Genomic DNA, 17168 nt, shown 5'->3' on the forward strand with positions numbered 1-17168 from the left:
GGTCGCGCCGCTCTCCGCCGCGCTCGCCGCGGCCCCGCCCCCCGGCCGCCGGGCCCCGCCGCCGCCGCCGCCCGCCGCCCGCCGCGCCAATAACGTCCGGCCGCCGCGCCCCGCTTCCGGGGGGCGGGACAAGATGGCGGCGGCGGGGACGGCGCTGCCGGTAACGGCCCTACCGGTGCCGCTGTCGGGCAGGTTCAAGGGGTGCGTCCCGTGAGCGGCGCTGAGGGGGGCAGAGCGGGGCTCGGCCGCGGCTCCCGGCCCCGCGGAGAGGCGGTGGAAGGGGCGGCGGGGCCGGCGGATGGCGCCGGGCGGGGCGGGGCCGGGCAGAGCGGGGCGGAGCTGGGGGGCGGCCCTCGGAGCGCTGCGGATGGGGCCTTGCGGTGAGGCGCCGGCAGGCGGCGCTGCGGGCTGGGCCTGGGCCTGGGCCTGGGCCTCAGAAGGCCTTCCGCGGGGGGGGTAAAGTTCCGTGTTAACGTCTCCCTCGGTGCCCTTCCCAGCAAACAAAACCACCGTAAAACCGTTGGCACACAGGGAGTGGCCTCACGCTGTGCCAGGGGAGGTTCAGGCTGGCAATGTGGAGACATTTCTGCTCAGAGCAGCCAGGCACTGGGACGGGTTGCCCAGTAGGTGGTGGAGGCACCGTCCCTGGGGGTGGTCAAGGAGAGGCTGGACGTGGTGCTGAATCTACCTGTGTAGCTGTAAATCTATCTATTTATATATGAATTTATATACTGGGAGCAAGCACTGTGGATTTTGTGATTGTAAAATCAGTACAATTGCAGTATACCTAAACATTACACGTTGCTCTGGGCTCTCAGTTTTAAATTTACCTATGTTTACATCTGCCTAACCACAACTAGAGAATGTATTTTAGCCTGGAATTGACTATATTTTTTACCTCAGTCAGGGTTAGTCAGTTAGTGTTTTCTTCCCCGAAAAGACTTCTCCAAAAGTCAACCTAAGAACCCAACCAATTTGAGATCTTTTTTCTAGATGTCAACTACTATAAAAGTACACAAACATATTTTTAAGACATTATGTTTATTTAAAAATAGAAGATACTTTATCATTTCCTCTCAGTAAGGAAATTTTGATCCTTTCCTTTTCAGATCATTCGCATATTTTACAATCAAAGACAGACTGCCCCAGATCCTCACAAGAACTATTGATACTCTGCATCGACATAAAAATGAATTCTTTGAAGAACATGGTGAGGTAAGAGTAAGGTGTCTTTTTGCCTGATTTTTTTCCCCCTAACTGTTGAGACCCCTTCTATGGTTTGTTTTTACTGATTTATTTCTATGATCATTGCTTGGCTTTCTTATTCTTTTTATCTGTTCTTCTTCTTGGCGACCTTTCATACGTTTCATAATTCACCTTCCTGTCCTACCTTTTTCTGATATTTCCATTCTGCTCTTGCCTCAGGTTTTTTTTTCCTCCCTCTTTCTCTTTTTAATGCTGCTATGGCTAATAGCCTTAGCATCTTCTGACAATGGCAGTTTCACTTTTCTGTTGCCCTCTAATGACCAAAAGATCCGATCTAGAAAGAAGTCCAATGCGTGATTCACTTTAGGAGCATATGCATAAAATGAGAATCATTTACCCAAATGTGTTTGGCTGAATCAAGCTCTGATTTTTCAGGGACTTGTATGTGGCAATTGAAGCTTATTGCTTGCTTATTCCTGAAAACCTGGTCTGCGTTTCTACAGGAATAAATGTTCAGAATAGGAACTTTTGTTCTTCACTTATTGCAGAAGGGCGTTGAAGCAGAGAAGAGAGCTATATCTTTCCTTTCCAAATTACGGAATGAACTTCAAACAGACAAACCAGTGACTCCATTAGAAGATGAGCTGCCTGACGCCACGCTGTGGAACCAATACCTTGACTACCAACGAAATTTATCAAATGGAAATGGAGGACCAAGTTGGTTTCAGTCTCCTTGGTTATATGTAGAGTGTTACATGTATCGAAGAATTCATGCAGCGTTAGCACAGAAGTAAGTATTTACTAGCTTGGTGTATTACTCTGCAAAACATTATTCTGCCCCCTTTTAATTTTAGGAGAAAGGAAGACACCTGGGGACTAAGATATACAAAAATAAAAAAGTTTTAAGTATTTCCATATTTCTTTTCCCTTGTTTTGCACCTCAGATTTAAAATTAATATTTATTCAGTAGATTTTGAGGTTTATTGTCATTTGTTATGATTCGGTTTCTGCAACTTAGTCAAACTTGAGTTTTCATGAAGACTGCATAGCTTGCCCTTGCAGACTAATGTAGAGCAGGGTCTCAAAGCGATTTAACATCTCTAAAAGGTTTGTTAGCTTAGAATTATCTCTTAAGGTGCACGTTCATCTAAAATACATAATAGGAGTGCCACCACCATGTTGGGCATTCTAACTTGTTCTGCTGCCTGAGATCTGAAGTTCTTACTGCAATGGACCCGTTCATTGTACACCATCATCTTAGTTACAGCAGGGTTTGCAGGCCATGTGTTGCATCAGACTTTGGGAGCTGATCCTGATTAAAAATAACTTTGAAGGAAAAGTTTGTTGTGCTGGTACTGTGGAGAGGTGCCAGTACAACGTAACACGGTAGGAATGAACAGTTTAATTGCCTGCTGCTGTCTAAAATGAAATAAAATAAGAGGAGATACTTTATGCATAGTGTTCTTAGTACCTGTTCTTAGTATTACAGAGATGGAAACATAGTAATGGGTTTCCTTGTTTCTACTGCTATATCAGGCCATTGGAACTCTTGAAAGTTCAAATTTGAGATGGATGTTTTGGATTGTACTAAAACAAACAGATGCTCTTCATTAGTAAGCTTTAAATTTCTCAGTCTTTATTATTTTGCTGCTCTTAAGCATATGTTTGGATAGAGGTTCAATCATTTGTTAAAACATGTAACAGCAAATATGATTCTTATTACATAACGAGTTTCTATTTCTTATATAGTCCAAGAGCTGCGTTATTTTGTCATCTTTGTCGTGTTAATTTTCAAAAGTCCTAGATAAAAGCTTTCATAAGAATGACATCACATTACTGTAAGAGACTTTGGTATGGGAAATATACTTCAGTAGGCACGAATGCAGTTTGGGTCAGCAATTCACTATGTTTGTTCACTTGCATATTATAATTTTAGTCCTTTGTATACAAAGAATGGAGTTTAAAATTGTTACAGCAGGGATTGAACACTTATTCACTCTCAGAATTGCTAAAAATATGAAGATGTCCTGTAGGCTATTTGGTTTAGTAAGGTGTGTTATCAAGCTTTTATTCAGATGCCTAAGAATTCACTATGACAAGTTAAAACTGCATAATCAGTGGCTATTACGCAGTCTAAAACCACTGAGCTCTGAGCTTGCGTTTTCATGTATTTCAAGTGCTGTCTTGGAAAATGTGGAAAGTATGTTAATATACTCTTTCTCTGCTTACTTTTAGCCCACCTATTGACAACTTTGATGTATTTAAAGAAGGAAAGGCTCAAAATTTCTTCGAATCCCAAGGGGCTATTATTGCCTTATGCACTTACTTTCAAGAACTGCTTAAAAACATCAAAGATCTAGATGAGAAGCAACTTCAGGAGGAATTTTTAAAGCTACTGCAGGTAAACTTGTAGTTTACACTAGACTTTACACAAAACTTTAAAATATCCCTTCTCTGTAGCAAATGAAACCTTGAGGGTATAAAGAATCTGAATTTCATTGAGAATTTTTTTTTTTTTTTTTTTTAAAAGAAGCTTTTTTGTTCTTTTTTGTTTGTTTGTTTGTAAGGGTGTGATGAAATCCTGATGGCCATACTGTATCACTACACTGGAAGTATTTGTTTGATGTTTTCCTTATACTGCTGGTCTTCACTGTGTATTTGAAAACCCAGCTTATTCTCTCTCAGGAAACAGTATCTCTAAAATAAATGTTATGTTGAGTTCCAGAGGGACTTTTTGTTGTTTAACTATAGAATTTTAAAACAGTTAATTTTACTGACACTTTAAAAGCTTTAGACTTTTGGAAATAAGCTAGATGTCAGTTTGGGCCAGAAGTGGTTTAAAAGTTTATAACTGCACTGTTCTCGGAAAAAAAATGCCTTTGGATAGAATACAGAATATCACAGGATTATGGTAAGCTCGTTCACTGGCAGCAGTGCACATGAACTATATGACAAAACTATTAGAAGCTCATTAGAGTGTACTTAAAACACTTTTATGTTTTCGTAAATGAGTACTAGTTCTAGTTCTTATTTGTCTTCATGTAATAAATCAATCATGTTTTATTACTGTTTTTTTTTTTTTTTATTCCCACTGATGTTTTCTGGAGTTATAGTGTGGAGAACACAATTTATAAAGCTTTCCAATCAGTGTGTTTACATTATTCTGAATCTTCCATCTTTGTCAGTTCTGATGCATGTTTCTGATGCCTACATAAATGCAGAGCCTTGTTTGGTTCCTTCCAAGATTTTTTTTTTTTTTTCTGTGTTGAGATATTTGCACAAGAAGTTGATTTCTATTAAAGCTTGGAGGAAAATGTGGAGTCAGAGCCTTCGTGTCCCTAAAAAAGAAATAAACAAAAATCTTTAAGTACTTGCAAAGTTTAGAATGTAGCTACAATGAAACTTACCAAATGTTTTTGTTTCTTCCTCGTTCTAGGTGTCATTGTGGGGCAATAAGTGTGACCTTTCTTTTTCAGCTGGTGAGGACAGCTCTCAGAAATCTAGTCCTCTACAATGCCTGGAAGATATGGTACCTTTTGTCTTAGTGAATGATATGGAAGAGCTTTGGTCACTACTTAAAAATGCCAAAAATAGAAAAACAGATAAATGTAAAGTTAGAGTTGATATAATCCTGGATAATGCTGGATTTGAACTTGTAAGTGATTTTGTGTTAGCTGACTTCCTGTTATCATCAAAGCTAGCTGATGAAGTCCACTTCCATGGAAAAAGTATTCCATGGTATGTGTCAGATACCACAAAGAATGATTTTAACTGGACTATAAAACAGCTTCAGGCAGCTAATCATATGTGGATGTCTAGATGTGGGATTAACTGGGAGGGCAATTTGAAAAAGGGCATTTGGGTTTACCATGATCACATGTTTTGGACTTTGCCACATGATTTTTCCAGTATGGCTGAGGTTGCTCCTGATTTGTATGCTGATCTACAGAAGTCAAACTTGCTTCTTTTTAAAGGCGATCTAAACTATAGAAAATTAACAGGAGATAGAAAATGGGAGCACACTGTTCCTTTTCATCAGGCCTTGAACAAGTTTCATCCTGCACCTCTCTGTAGTTTGAGAACACTGAAATCTGACACGCAGGTCGGCCTGAAACCTGGACAAGCTGAACAAATTCAGGCTTCTGAACCTGAATGGATGATAAGTGGGAAATATGGGGTGGTTCAGTTTGATCCTGCTCTCTGACTCCAGTTCCTAATATTCTGGCAGATAGATTTAGTCAAAGTTTTAACTTTGTTAAAAAGTTTAACTTTCTCTGTTCTATGCTTGGCTTCAGCAAATTTTTGTTCTTGTTTGCACTGTTTCTTCCAAACAATTTGTTGTTGTTGTTCCACAAAAGACTTTTTGGTGTTCTGTAAAAGTTCACAGTTTACATAAATCACTGCATTTCAACATATTTTGTGTTCCTATTGTCCAATGTCAGCAGAAGATGTTTAAGGTGAACATTTGGTTGTCCATAATTTTTTTCTTCATCATTGAGTATGAGGGTTTATGCCTAACAAGTGAAAAATCTGCTTTGGAAACAGTTTTCTCAACTGCATCTTTGCATGTATTTACTCACTTCAGGATATTTTGTTCTCCATGTGCCATGAATTGCATGAAAGCTAATGTTTTAGCAAAAGCACAAATGAATTATTTTGCATATGGTCATTGCAGGAACATATTTTAAAACTGCCTGAAAGAGTTTACTTCTACTTTTTACATAAATTGTTTTTTATGTGCTGCTTGTGTCAATTGACAAAGTACTTTCATTGTTTTTTAAATGGTTGTCTTATTTGAAAATAGCAGTACATTAAGAGAAGAGTTTTGGGGTGATATCTGGTAAATGTTGAATCTAAATTTGAAAATTAAACTTAAGTTTTGATTTTTAAAATAGAAGTGGATGTTGCTAACCATTTTGCTTGGAAGAGGGGAGTTATCCCATCTGGTAGTAGGAAAATGGACAATTCCATTTTAAGAGTGGGGAAGGTTTTATTTATCTAAGAATCTCTACCAAAAACAACAACAACAAAACACAGTTACCTTGCTAACTGGATTTTAGATTTAATAAAAACTTGAACTGAAGGTGGCCTGTCCACCACCAGTGTTGGTGGTTCAAGCATTGCTGCCTCTTTCAATTGTCGACGTTCTTATTGTCAAATATAGTGCTTTGTATTTTTTTAAGAAGGATGCCACATTTTTTATGGGGGAAATATAACCCCAGTTGCACTGAGAAGTACAATATATACTAAAGATACACATGCCATATAGGTTGCTGCTAATTAGAGTTGTGTCCCATTTTCTTTTCCTCCAACCCAGTCTCAGTTTACCTCACTCAGAAGTTGGGGGAAAATTTGGAATATTTTAGTGATTTTTTTTTTCAGAGTGACATGAAAGGGAAAATGCAATATCTGTTTCTAAAGGAAAAATTAAAAATAGATTCTATTGTCTTATTTTAGTTGTTTGAAATAGGGCCTTTTTAGAGGGCTGCGATGGCAGCGATAACTGCAGGTTAGTTAGAAAACAGCAAAATTTCCCATAGCATGTGTCTTTCTGTCTATGCTGCTGTCTGGAGCTGCTAAAATGAGTAGAACTTGCTGCTGGTAAACGAGGTTGTTATGTTATAGAGAACAGGAGTAGCCCACAGGTAGAGAAACTTCATCTTCTATTTTATAGATACAGTGAAATCTTACACAACAAAAAGGAGGGCACTGTAGCGGCCTTGCTTGGCTGCATTCTGGAACTGAAGAAACGTGTGCTCTGACAAAGGAATTAGAATGGCTGGATGGTGGAAGGTGAACTAAAAGAGACTTCTGCACTTAATGGTTAACCTAAGACAAGAGTAAACTTTGGTAGGTCTAAAGCTATTTTAGCTTTTGAAAATGAAGCTGGAATCCCTTCTGGTCAGTGAAATCACTGGAAAAAATGTCTCGTTTCCCATTCTGACATGCAGAGAATCAGCTGGTGCTATGAGATACTGTGTTCCTATAATAAAGATCAATATAATGGATAAACGTGCTCCAGTTGCTGATGACTTCAGTTATTTGTGTTCATGTTGTTCTTTCTTTTCACTTCTGAAAGTATATTCATATTTTAAAGTTGCAAGGTCAAATAGTCAAAAACTAAGATGCTAGGAATTTCAGGAGGCAATACAATACTAAATACTGGTGGGATTCTAGTTTTGGGACCTGAACTTAGTCATTTCCTTTGTATCTCTGGTTTACTACATCTAAAGGATGAATTCACGTCCATCCCAAACCATTTGAATAACTGTAAGTTAGAAATCCAGTTGAGAGCTAAAGGTCAGATGGCCTGTCTCTGTCTGGAGAGAGCTCAGGGGGGCTCCAGCTGTGGTGCTTTGATCAAATACATAAATGATATGATGAGTCTGGGCACTGGAGCCCCAGTTTCTCATCTTTGAAAATGCTGTTAACTTGTTTCAAATGCACTTTGAAGCAACAGCTTTGGGTCAAGAGCAGAGAGGTGGATGTTGTGGAATAGGTGCATTGAAAACTTCCTGCCTAGTCCAAGGAAGCAAAATAATTAGCAGAAAGAACCTGATCTTCTCTGGATGGATTATTTTTGAGGTGCTCACTTAAACTGCTGGAGAGGTTTGAAAGTTGTAACTCATTTTGCAGTCTATTAAGTCAGCATGTCTTTTACCCCTCACAAAGGAAGGTTTTGTAATTATTAGCGTGGCGACCTAATTACATCAAGAATACACATACATAACTTCCAGATACCTGATTGCTTGGCTTCTAGAGCTGTAACTGCAAAGTGTCATTTACAGACAGGGTGGAATATGCATTACACTTTTCCATTTGTTGGTTGGCTGTTACAAAAAGTTTACAAAAATAAAATTCAGATTTCCCATAAAGAAAAGAAGCGATGCTGAAATGCCGGTGTTGTATTCTCCCGTGCTACAAGGTAGGAGCAGGACTGGTACTCTGGTGAGGCGCTATGCTCTGCTTTTGGGTTAGCTATAGGTTAGTTGAAAATAGTGTATCTGTTTAGGAAGTGCTTTCCTAGGTATTCAGCATTAACTACGTGTATAAGTGCAACTTCATGAAAGGGAAGCCTGTGCCTACTTTGTTCAGGTGGAATATACTGTTATTAGACAGCATAAAGCATATGTTATAATAATAGCATACGTTATAGCATAATTATTTTCTTGATTGACCAGGAAAGTTGCTTATGTACATCAGTTATAACTAATTGCCCAAAATGCTTCTACAACATATCCCAGGAGCTACTGATTCGTATACCCAAATTCTTGAGGTTTTCCTTTCATGTGCCATTTGAGTATTTATAGCAGAAATAAGGGCATTTTCAGTAATTCCAAGGACCACCACAGACCAATGTCTTTTGACACATTTTTTTGTGTGTGTGTGCTACCTCTTGAGGAACTGTATTTGTAAATCAGTTCTTGAGAGATAACAATGACTTCCATCTGTGATGAAACAGTGGGAGAAGTAGGGTCACTGGCACAGCAAAAGCTAGTATAAAAACCAAGTACTTCATAATTTGTTACGTTAAGATATGTACAATAAGTCTGTATGTATTTGAGGCTGTAAGATGAGCTGTTATAAAATAAACTGATCTAGAAAATAAGTTGATGGTATGACTGGAAACTGATTGAAGAATAATGAAAAGAATACTGAAGAATATTGAAAGCTTATTTATTCTGTGAGGTTTTGAAAGAAATAGATGCAAGAGTACCAACATTTTTTTCCCTAATACTGCCATGTCTCAAACTTTTTACCTTGTTACAATACCGATATTCTTGTTAATTTCAAAACCCTAAAAAGCATTGAGAATCTGTCGAAATACATGTGACAGCTACTTACTAAGCCTAGTGCAACTGGTGTAATTGTTATGAGGATCATTTCCCAAACCAATAGGTGCTCCATATGTTCTCAGCAAAAATGGAAATACTTAACTGTTTGGCTCGGTGTAACTAAAATATTTCTAAACCACTTTGTTTTACATGCACTACTAATGTTCCATAAAACTTAACTGTTGCTGTTGAAATAGTTGCTTTAAAGTTCATAGTGTATTTGCATTCATGGTTGAACTACTTAATTTGTTCTTTGATGTGAAGCATATTTATCTCTAGTACTCTGTCAGCATAGGAAAATGTTCACTCTGTTGCCCAGGGTGTACCACTATTAAATGTTTTCATTCTAAAAAATTAAACTGTATATAAAATAATAATTCCAAAGTGGAATTTTATACAGAATTGCTAGTTTTCGTGAAATGTTTTGTTTGCTTAGAGGCCTTTTGTTTATCTAAAATACAGAGAAAAAGTATAGAATTATTTTCATTTAAGGCAAAAATATAAGTTGAAAATCACCTCTGACTTACTTAAGGAGTTTAAGAATAAAACTGTGAAAATCTGTTGTTTAAAATGTTTCTTTTATTTCTTTACAATATGGCAGCAAACAGAGTGCAGAAGTTCTTCCTACACCATGGGCAGTTTATATTTCTTGGTTGTGAAAATAAACGGAGTACATTTATGTCATAAATACATGTAGACAAATTAATCCAGGTTCTGGCTCAGCTTCATAGTTACGAATTCCAAAGATAAATTGTGAGGAGGGGGTTTATTTATGTGTCAGGCTTTGGAATGGGTTACCCAGGGAAGCAGTGGAGTCACCATCCTGGGGGGTGATTGGACATCCTGGGTTTGAAGGAAAGATTGGACCTGGTGCTTAGGGACATGGTTTAGTGGATGGCATTGGTGGTAAGGTGATGGTTGGACTAGGTGATCTTAAGGTCTCTTCCAACCTTAATCATTCTATGATTATTTTTTTGGTTTGGGGTCTTTTTTTTTTTTTTTTTTCCCTCTTCCACTTCCATTGGGAAAGATGTCATTATGATCATATAAAATGAATAAACATTCAGTGTTTATATGCTGCTTTTATCACTTTTCAGTAAACTAAATGGTCATAATTTTTAAAGCTTATGTTTGAAATGTGATTTTTTTTTTTAATTTTGAAATGTGAATTTTCAAAAAAAAAAAAAAAAAAAAGTAAAAGTGAAGACATTTCCATGCTTGTAGGATTTTTTTGTTCTTTCTTGGGATCCTACCTATTTTTTCCAAGTCTTTTACGGCGTCAAAGATTTGGAACTGAGCAGACTAAAGTAAGATATATCAAGGTGCATGTTAGGGGGTTTAATGATCCCACACAATGCCTCCATGGGTTTAGCTGAGTCGTGCAGGTTCACATGGGCTGAGGACAGTTAAACTCAGTATTTCACAAAAAAAAAAAAAAAAGCACTGCCATTTTGTTTAGGCAGAGGAACAACTAGTCTTTATCAGGTTAGTTAATCTTCAAGCTTGTCCACTGTCAGATTTCCGATAGTAACTGGTATCAGACACAACTGACACACACAGACATACGCCCATAATCCTCTTAGTTTGTGTTATTGTCTCCTTTTCCCATGAGTCTAATTTTTCTTTATAGTTGTATTAATACCTTTTTCACCTTCAAGTCTGTAAATGTATTATGAAATTGCCTCCAGAGAGGCAGTATCTTCCTTTAATAAGAGTCATACTTTCAAGTATTTGCTCTCTACATCACATTGTCTGCCACTAGCTGTGATTTCTGCGTCAACTGACAAAAGAGAAATGGAAGTAAGTTCTGTCTTCATTTCTTGATTGTTTTTTGAAGTAGGTAAGTTGAAGATAAGGCATTCCAAGAAAACTTCTGTGCCACAGGATGTGATACTGGTGATCTGGTGATCTTGGGGGTGTGTGTGACGTGAGGGGGACAGTGCAGCTTGGTGTTGGGGCACACTGCACTTCTGGAGCTGATACCTTTGGGAAGGCAAGCATGAACCTTGGTATGTCATGCCCATGACTTATGTGCCCAATATTTGTAAAAATGTGACTGTTTCAGTTATTCTAGCTGAATTTGAAGACCATTAGGTCCTAGGGATTAAATGTACCCTGAGACTCTTTTGGGGAAATAACAGTTCATTTTCCTTTTTAATGTTGCTAGCATAATAGTCTTTTCTACTTCAGCTATAGTTGCCTGTACATGAGTGTCTGAAATGTGTATATGTATTCAAGTCATGTTACCTTCTCAATGTGGTATTGATGTCAGTGGCTTGAGGTCAAAACCACTTATTTCTAGACAGTATTAATCAAAAATGCATCTTTCAAAACTAAAATATTTTGATTCAATCTTTTAATCAGTTATTATGATGTATTTTTAAAAGATGATCTGTGAATAGAATTACTAAATCAACAAAACTTTCTATTTAGAGAGTAGAGCAACTTTAGTAGGTACATGAGTTCAAGAGATTCTGTATGGTTATTTTCTCAGGCTGAGGCTCTCCCTGTAATTTCTGTAACACAACATGAAGAATTCCATTCACGTAAAAGATTCCTTGAAATGATTTTTAACTAAAAATTCAGAATTAATCTTTCCTAAGTTTTTATGTCCTCACTGTTAAAGAAAAAGAAACACTTGAATCCTTTTAAGAGCTCTACCTGTAGTATTTAGCAAACAAGCCTAAAACATTTTTAGTGTTATCATGCTGTACTAAGATATGTTTCGTGGTTGAATGTCTTGAAGTACTGTATTCCCTCAAACTACCACATTCTTTTCCAGTGTTAAACGAAATTTCTGCTTTTCTTCATCCTCTTTTTCTTGCCCCTCTTGTTACTCTTGCTACAGTTCAGCATTTGTTTTTTTAAAGGTGAATAATTTTGTAGCCCTACTCTAAGGTGCAGTTTTATAAACATTCTCTCAGTATCACAAAGGGCATAGAAGTAGCTGAAGTTTGGCTCTTGAACCAGCTGTGGCACTGCAGGATTAGTGATGAGGAAATGCGCTCAAGCATGTACTTAGCGTTAGGACAAGGTTTCACAGTCATTTAATCATGCATCTGCACACTGCTCTGGTAGTGGGACAGTTTGGGCTGCTGTCAAGATGCTGAACTAGAGATTTTTGATTTCAGGAAAGATGTTAAAACTTACACCAAATATATGCTGGTGTTTATGCAAGACGATCAATACAAATTTAACCTGTCAAATATATTGAATATTTTGAAGTGCAGAACGAGTTCCTGTGGGCTCAGCACTTTGCACCATGTGGCTGTAGCACCTTTGAGCCAGTACAGTGAGTCCTGCACTGCTGGAGCACGGGGCGAGACTGACCCATGGCCGTCTGTGCTTTCCAGCAGTTGCTGACCCCAGTGAGGTCCTGCTGTTCCCTCGTGCTGGCTGCAGCACGTACCCAATCCTGCGCTGAGGCCTTCCATGCATCCTGTTAGTAAAAGCTGCTCTCTGTTTCGGAGACAGTAAGGAGGAAGTGAAACACATCAGAGGGAGCAGTTGTCATCTCGGCTACTGATGGTCACTGTGGCTTTTCCCAGGCTGAGGTGGAGACTTAAGGCTCCCTCCACTCTGTGCTGCCCAGACAGAGCCACAGCATGGCTCATGCCACTCTCAGCTCTGTTTCCCCTGCTCTATTCCCAGCTTTACTTTGTCCCAGTTAATCTTTTTTTTTTTTTTTTTTCCTCCTTTAATCAGTTTAGCGCACATTGCTCCACATGGCAGGTTCTATTTGAGGTATGGCATCACCTAGCTCTGTGCTTCAAGCAATGTCGCATTTTAAAATATGGTGTCCACACTGGCACTCCTGGGCATGGAGGAGGGGGGGGAGATTCTCTGTTACTGGCAGAAACAGTGAAATAGCATCAGGTGCACAGAGGGGAGGAGGAAAAAAGGTAGTGTGGACATGCACATTTAGATAACAGCAAACAGTCCTTAGCGCATTTTTTTTTTATTATATTGAGCTTGCAGCCTGAGTGTGGCAGTCTCTAAATAATGAATTGATCACTCAGATGTATTCTTAATACATAATAATAAAACAGTACTAGCCTTAGCTTTTCAATTTTATTCTCTGGGAAACACAAATACGTCAGTATTCATAGAAACAGAAGAAAAGCTGTCATACTTTCTGATTTGAGTATAGAAATCACATACGATGGCACTGTTCCTTGCAGGTGTGTGTGACAGGCTCCAAAGTAAGTGATATACAGCACCAATATGCCTGCGCATCTGAAGGTTTCTTTTCCTTCCTTTTTTCCCTTCCGCTTTTCCTTCCCTTTTCTTAAGGCTAGCTGCAGTTCCTCTGTTCCCATGTTTACCTACTTTATTTGGAAGGGACATGAAGAGGAGGCCTCCCCTGTCTGCTAGTGTTATTTTTGCTCTAATGAAGGCAGCCTGTTCTCCCTGTGCTGTGTGGACTGCTCATTTCCCAGTCTCTTGAAGAAGAAGAGAGGGAAACTGCCTGAGCAAGAGCATGGTGTCATTTGCTCCGTGGGCCTCCACCTTGATTTCTTGAGAAAAAAAGGTAATTTTCTCAGATCTGTGAAGTGCTCTTGTTCGAGGAATTTGAAGTGGAAAAAAGCTTCTGTGAACATCCCTTCAAAAAGACGGGTCACTTCCAGGCATTTCCCAAATCAGTGGACATCTTGTGTTCTCCACCTCCCAGTCACTGTTGCTGCAGTTCTGGGCATGAGGCTTGGCCCTCTAGTCTGGCAGAAAAGGACCTGAGGGTGCTGGTCAACAGGCTTCTGACCATGTGCCAAGAAGGCCAACAGCAGCCTGGCTTGTATCAGGAATAGTGTAGCCAGCAGGACCAGGGAGGTAATCGTCCCCTTGTATGCACCTCTGGTGAGGCTTCACCTTGAGCACTGTGTTCAGCTTTGGGCTCCTCACTACAAGGACATCGAGGCCCTGGAGCGTGTCCAGAGCAGGGCTATGAAGCTGGTGAAGGGCCTGGAGCACAAGTCCTGTGAGGAGCTGCTGAAGGAACTGGGGTTGTTTGGTCTGGAGAAGAGGAGGCTCAGGGGAGACCTCATTGCTCTCTGCAACTGCCTGAAAGAAAGTTGTAGTGAGGCGGGTGCTGATCTTTTTTTCTCAGTTCTCAGGTGGCAAGTGATAGCATGTGAGGAAATAGAGTACAGTTGTGCAACGGGAGGTTTAGAGTGGGTATTGGGAAGAATATCTTCACAAGAAGGGTGGTTATGCATTGGAGCAGGTTGCCAAGGGAGTTACCATCCCTGACGGTATTTAAGAGATGTGTGGATGCAGTGCTTAGGGGCATAGTTTTGTGGTGGGACTCAGGTCAGATGGATGGATGGGCTTGATGATCTTGAAGGTCTTTCCCAACATAAAGGATTCTGTGATTCAGTAGAGGTGGCTTTGTGGTGCAGCGTGCTGCTGTCTTGTTTACAGGAAAAAAAAGAGGTTGTGGCTGTAAGGTCAACACGCCTGCACCGCTCCCGTTAACTCAATCTTCAGATCTCACATTTGTGCTGCTGGCCGGGTGTGTTTTCACTACTGCCCCATGGCGAGTGGCAACTAGCCCCAGCAGAGGGGCGAGGCAGCATTTACATGAGACTGGCCCCATGGTATGCGCGGCCTCCATACCAGCGAGCCGGGCCCGCCCGCGTTGCCTTGGGGACGGAGCCAGCGCGGCGGCCGCCATCAGTGTCCCGAGGGCCGGGAGCACCGGGCCCAGGTACCGGCTGCCGGCCGTGCTCCGAGCAGTTTTGGGAAAAAGCTTTCCCGGTCTCCAGGAGTTTTCTGTTGGCTGTTTCTGTGAAGGGCGGCTGGCTGGAAACCGCTCTCACCGGTTATCTTTTCGGTTTTAAATTTGTTAATACCTTTATTTTAACAATTTCTGCAGCTGCAGGACTTTGCTTGGTGGTGGGCGTGTGCTTCAATCCCACCTCGGCAAACTCGAGCCGGTCGTTAGAGCTTATCTTTGCAAACTCAAGGACGAAATCTCTCCTCGTTAATGTTGCAGAAGGGAGGGTCTGTCATCTAGCAGGAATTTACGGTTATCTAAGAATTTCTTCCTCGCCTTTCTTGCTGCTTTGAAACTGGTTCGCTGGCTTTGATGTGAATTTAGAGGAGACACCCAAGGAGATTGCTCGGAAGAATCCAGCTCGTTTCTGCTGAAGATAGAGAAGAAAATTTGTAACAGTTTCTTTTTTCTGAAGGGAAAACTATTTGGTAGTGCATGAACAGCTTGGTATGCCCCTCGTAGTTGAATGCCAGTTGTGTAATTACACTATATAGCAAAAAATACAGAGGTTTTGTGTGTTGCAGGGTTGATTGCTGTTATATTAACCATGCTTGTTTTAACCTGGCTGCAGAGTTTTCATTAGCACAGCTTAGTTAGGGAACTGACAGCAGCTCTGTCCTGCGTCCCACTGACCTGGAGTCAGCAGGCTGTGAGCAGTTCTGCGGAGGCTCAGGAGCACGTCAAGAAAATTGTGTTTATAAATTGTGGGCTACAAAAGGCAAATCGATCCAGAGCACCAGTTGGTCCTAACTGTGTTTATGCCCACACACTCAAATATATCACAAATATCTGGCTTGTACTGCACATAGGTAAAACACAATAGGCGTTGTAGGAAAAGTGCAAGAGTGTTGGCATTCCTTGGTGTTCTGTTTTCAAATCTTTCTTTTAAACAAATCTCTTACAAAAGTCATATAACACTATTCAAGAATGATGAAGTAAAGCCCATAGAACAAGTGAGCTGCAAAAATCCCTGCTTAAGCACTTAATTTTGTTGTATTTTACTCCTAATTCTTGTCTTGGCAATTACCATTTTTATTATTTTGGCACTAAACGCATCAGCTCTTCCACATTATTCATTTTGGAAAATCAATGATACAAAGTGTCTTGGGAGATTTAAATTCCTTAATTTAGCCCTGCTGCCAAAGGGTAAAGTGGAAAAAAGAACATATCAAATAATATTTACAGTAACTGATCCTTTTGTTTCTGCCTTGAGAAGACTGCTGTCTTTTGTCATACTAAATTTATTGTTTACATTTAGATGCAAAGTCACCTCTTCCTAACAGAGAGAAAAATGAAAGATGTTGCTGCTTTAACTTCTGCTTGTAGTAGTAGAGGGTAAGATTAAAATTTTGATTGTTGTGCAACTTTCATCTCGGCCCATTACTCAAGCCTTTCAGTAGATAAACAACACCAGACAGTGATTTTTATCTTTTGGTAATACCTTTTTAATGATTATTGCAAAGGGAGAGGGGTAGGGCTAAGCAATACCCTCCTGAAAGGAATTTAGAAAATCTCTTTGCTAATTATTTGGGCTTTTGGGAATGTTTTACTTAGTTTTGCATGTTTCTAGATCTATGCTAAGGCATAAAAAACCCTCCACAGGCATATAACTCCCCCACCACCCAACCCAACATCTTTAATATTACATGCAACTTTTAAGGTTGATATTCATAAAGCAGTATTAATGCAAATATTTTGAGATCTCTGATGGCAGGCAAATTGTGCAAAGTATTACTGATAAAGAAGGTAGGCTTAGCCAAAATATACATACAAACTGGTTAATTTATGAACTTTTTTAACTTTTTTTTTTTTTTTTTTTTTTTTTTTTTTCTGTAAGAGACTGGTTCGTTGTGGTCTGTTTTCATGTGATTTAACAAAATCTGACTTGTTTAATAGTGCCTCACCTTTCTCACACCCATGGGTGTGTTTAGCTGCTGTGGCTATTCTGAAGCTATGTGCATGCTGGCTGGCTGGCTGCTGTTGCCAAGTTAATTCTGCACTGGCCAAGTGTTATCTGCTTTCCCTTCGTTCACTAATGACTCTGAAAACTGTCAACTGCCTGATTTTCATGAAGCTTGTAGACATTTAGCTTTTTATTGTGCAGGTTTTATGAAACATATATATTCTGATTTTTTTTTTTTTTTTTTTTTTTTTTTAAGTTAGTATAGATTCTTTTGCAAAATACAATAAAAGTTCAATTATCCCCTGAATGCTGAGGTAAATTTCTTTCCTTTAAAATCAATTTATACAAGAAAGTTTTACAAGTGGCCTTGTTAGAACATATTTTGATTGTTTTGTCAGAACATTAAGCTAATCTGGTTCTGGATGACAACAGACTTTTAATATTACATTTC

The 17168-nt window shown here is 39.6% G+C and overlaps 2 protein-coding genes across 8 annotated transcripts in view; both read left to right on the top strand.

The window, feature by feature from the left end:
* Nucleotides 1-7: 7 nt before the first annotated feature.
* Nucleotides 8-7223, top strand: ARMT1 (acidic residue methyltransferase 1). Of its 3 annotated transcripts, none has more exons than XM_084513497.1 (5): nucleotides 8-201; nucleotides 1110-1215; nucleotides 1755-1996; nucleotides 3442-3607; nucleotides 4643-7223. In XM_084513497.1, the coding sequence occupies exons 1-5, from the start codon at nucleotides 134-136 to the stop codon at nucleotides 5408-5410; spliced, it is 1350 nt and encodes a 449-aa protein (XP_084369623.1). In that variant the 5' UTR covers nucleotides 8-133; the 3' UTR covers nucleotides 5411-7223. The 3 variants fall into 3 exon arrangements, with proteins under 3 accessions (XP_084369623.1, XP_084369625.1, XP_084369624.1); XM_084513499.1 differs by lacking the exon at nucleotides 8-201 and adding an exon at nucleotides 386-456; XM_084513498.1 differs by lacking the exon at nucleotides 8-201 and adding an exon at nucleotides 480-698.
* A 7349-nt stretch (nucleotides 7224-14572) lies between these two features.
* Nucleotides 14573-17168, top strand: part of CCDC170 (coiled-coil domain containing 170) — a 45483-nt gene continuing 42887 nt past the window's right edge. For 2 of the 5 annotated variants that reach the window (XM_084513491.1, XM_084513492.1), the window contains exon 1: nucleotides 16096-16149. Coding sequence is in view for 2 of the 5 variants with exons in the window: in XM_084513493.1 (XP_084369619.1) it covers nucleotides 14638-14745 (108 nt within the window). In the remaining 3 variants the exon portion in view is untranslated. Of the gene's footprint in view, nucleotides 14746-16095; nucleotides 16150-17168 lie in introns of those variants that run through there. The other 3 variants (XM_084513493.1, XM_084513490.1, XM_084513494.1) reach the window with 3 other exon arrangements.

This window comes from Aythya ferina (genome assembly GCF_964211825.1).
Source record: "Aythya ferina genome assembly, chromosome: 3".
Lineage (NCBI taxonomy): Eukaryota > Metazoa > Chordata > Aves > Anseriformes > Anatidae > Aythya > Aythya ferina.

What these genes read in the sequence shown, in the direction of transcription:
- ARMT1 (XM_084513497.1), top strand. Translation starts at nt 134, where the DNA reads ATGGCGGCGGCGGGGACGGCGCTGCCGGTAACGGCCCTACCGGTGCCG. An exon ending in TCTTTGAAGAACATGGTGAG is followed by an intron (nt 1,216 to 1,754) that starts GTAAGAGTAAGG and finishes CACTTATTGCAG; the next exon opens with AAGGGCGTTGAAGCAGAGAA. An exon ending in CATGCAGCGTTAGCACAGAA is followed by an intron (nt 1,997 to 3,441) that starts GTAAGTATTTAC and finishes GCTTACTTTTAG; the next exon opens with CCCACCTATTGACAACTTTG.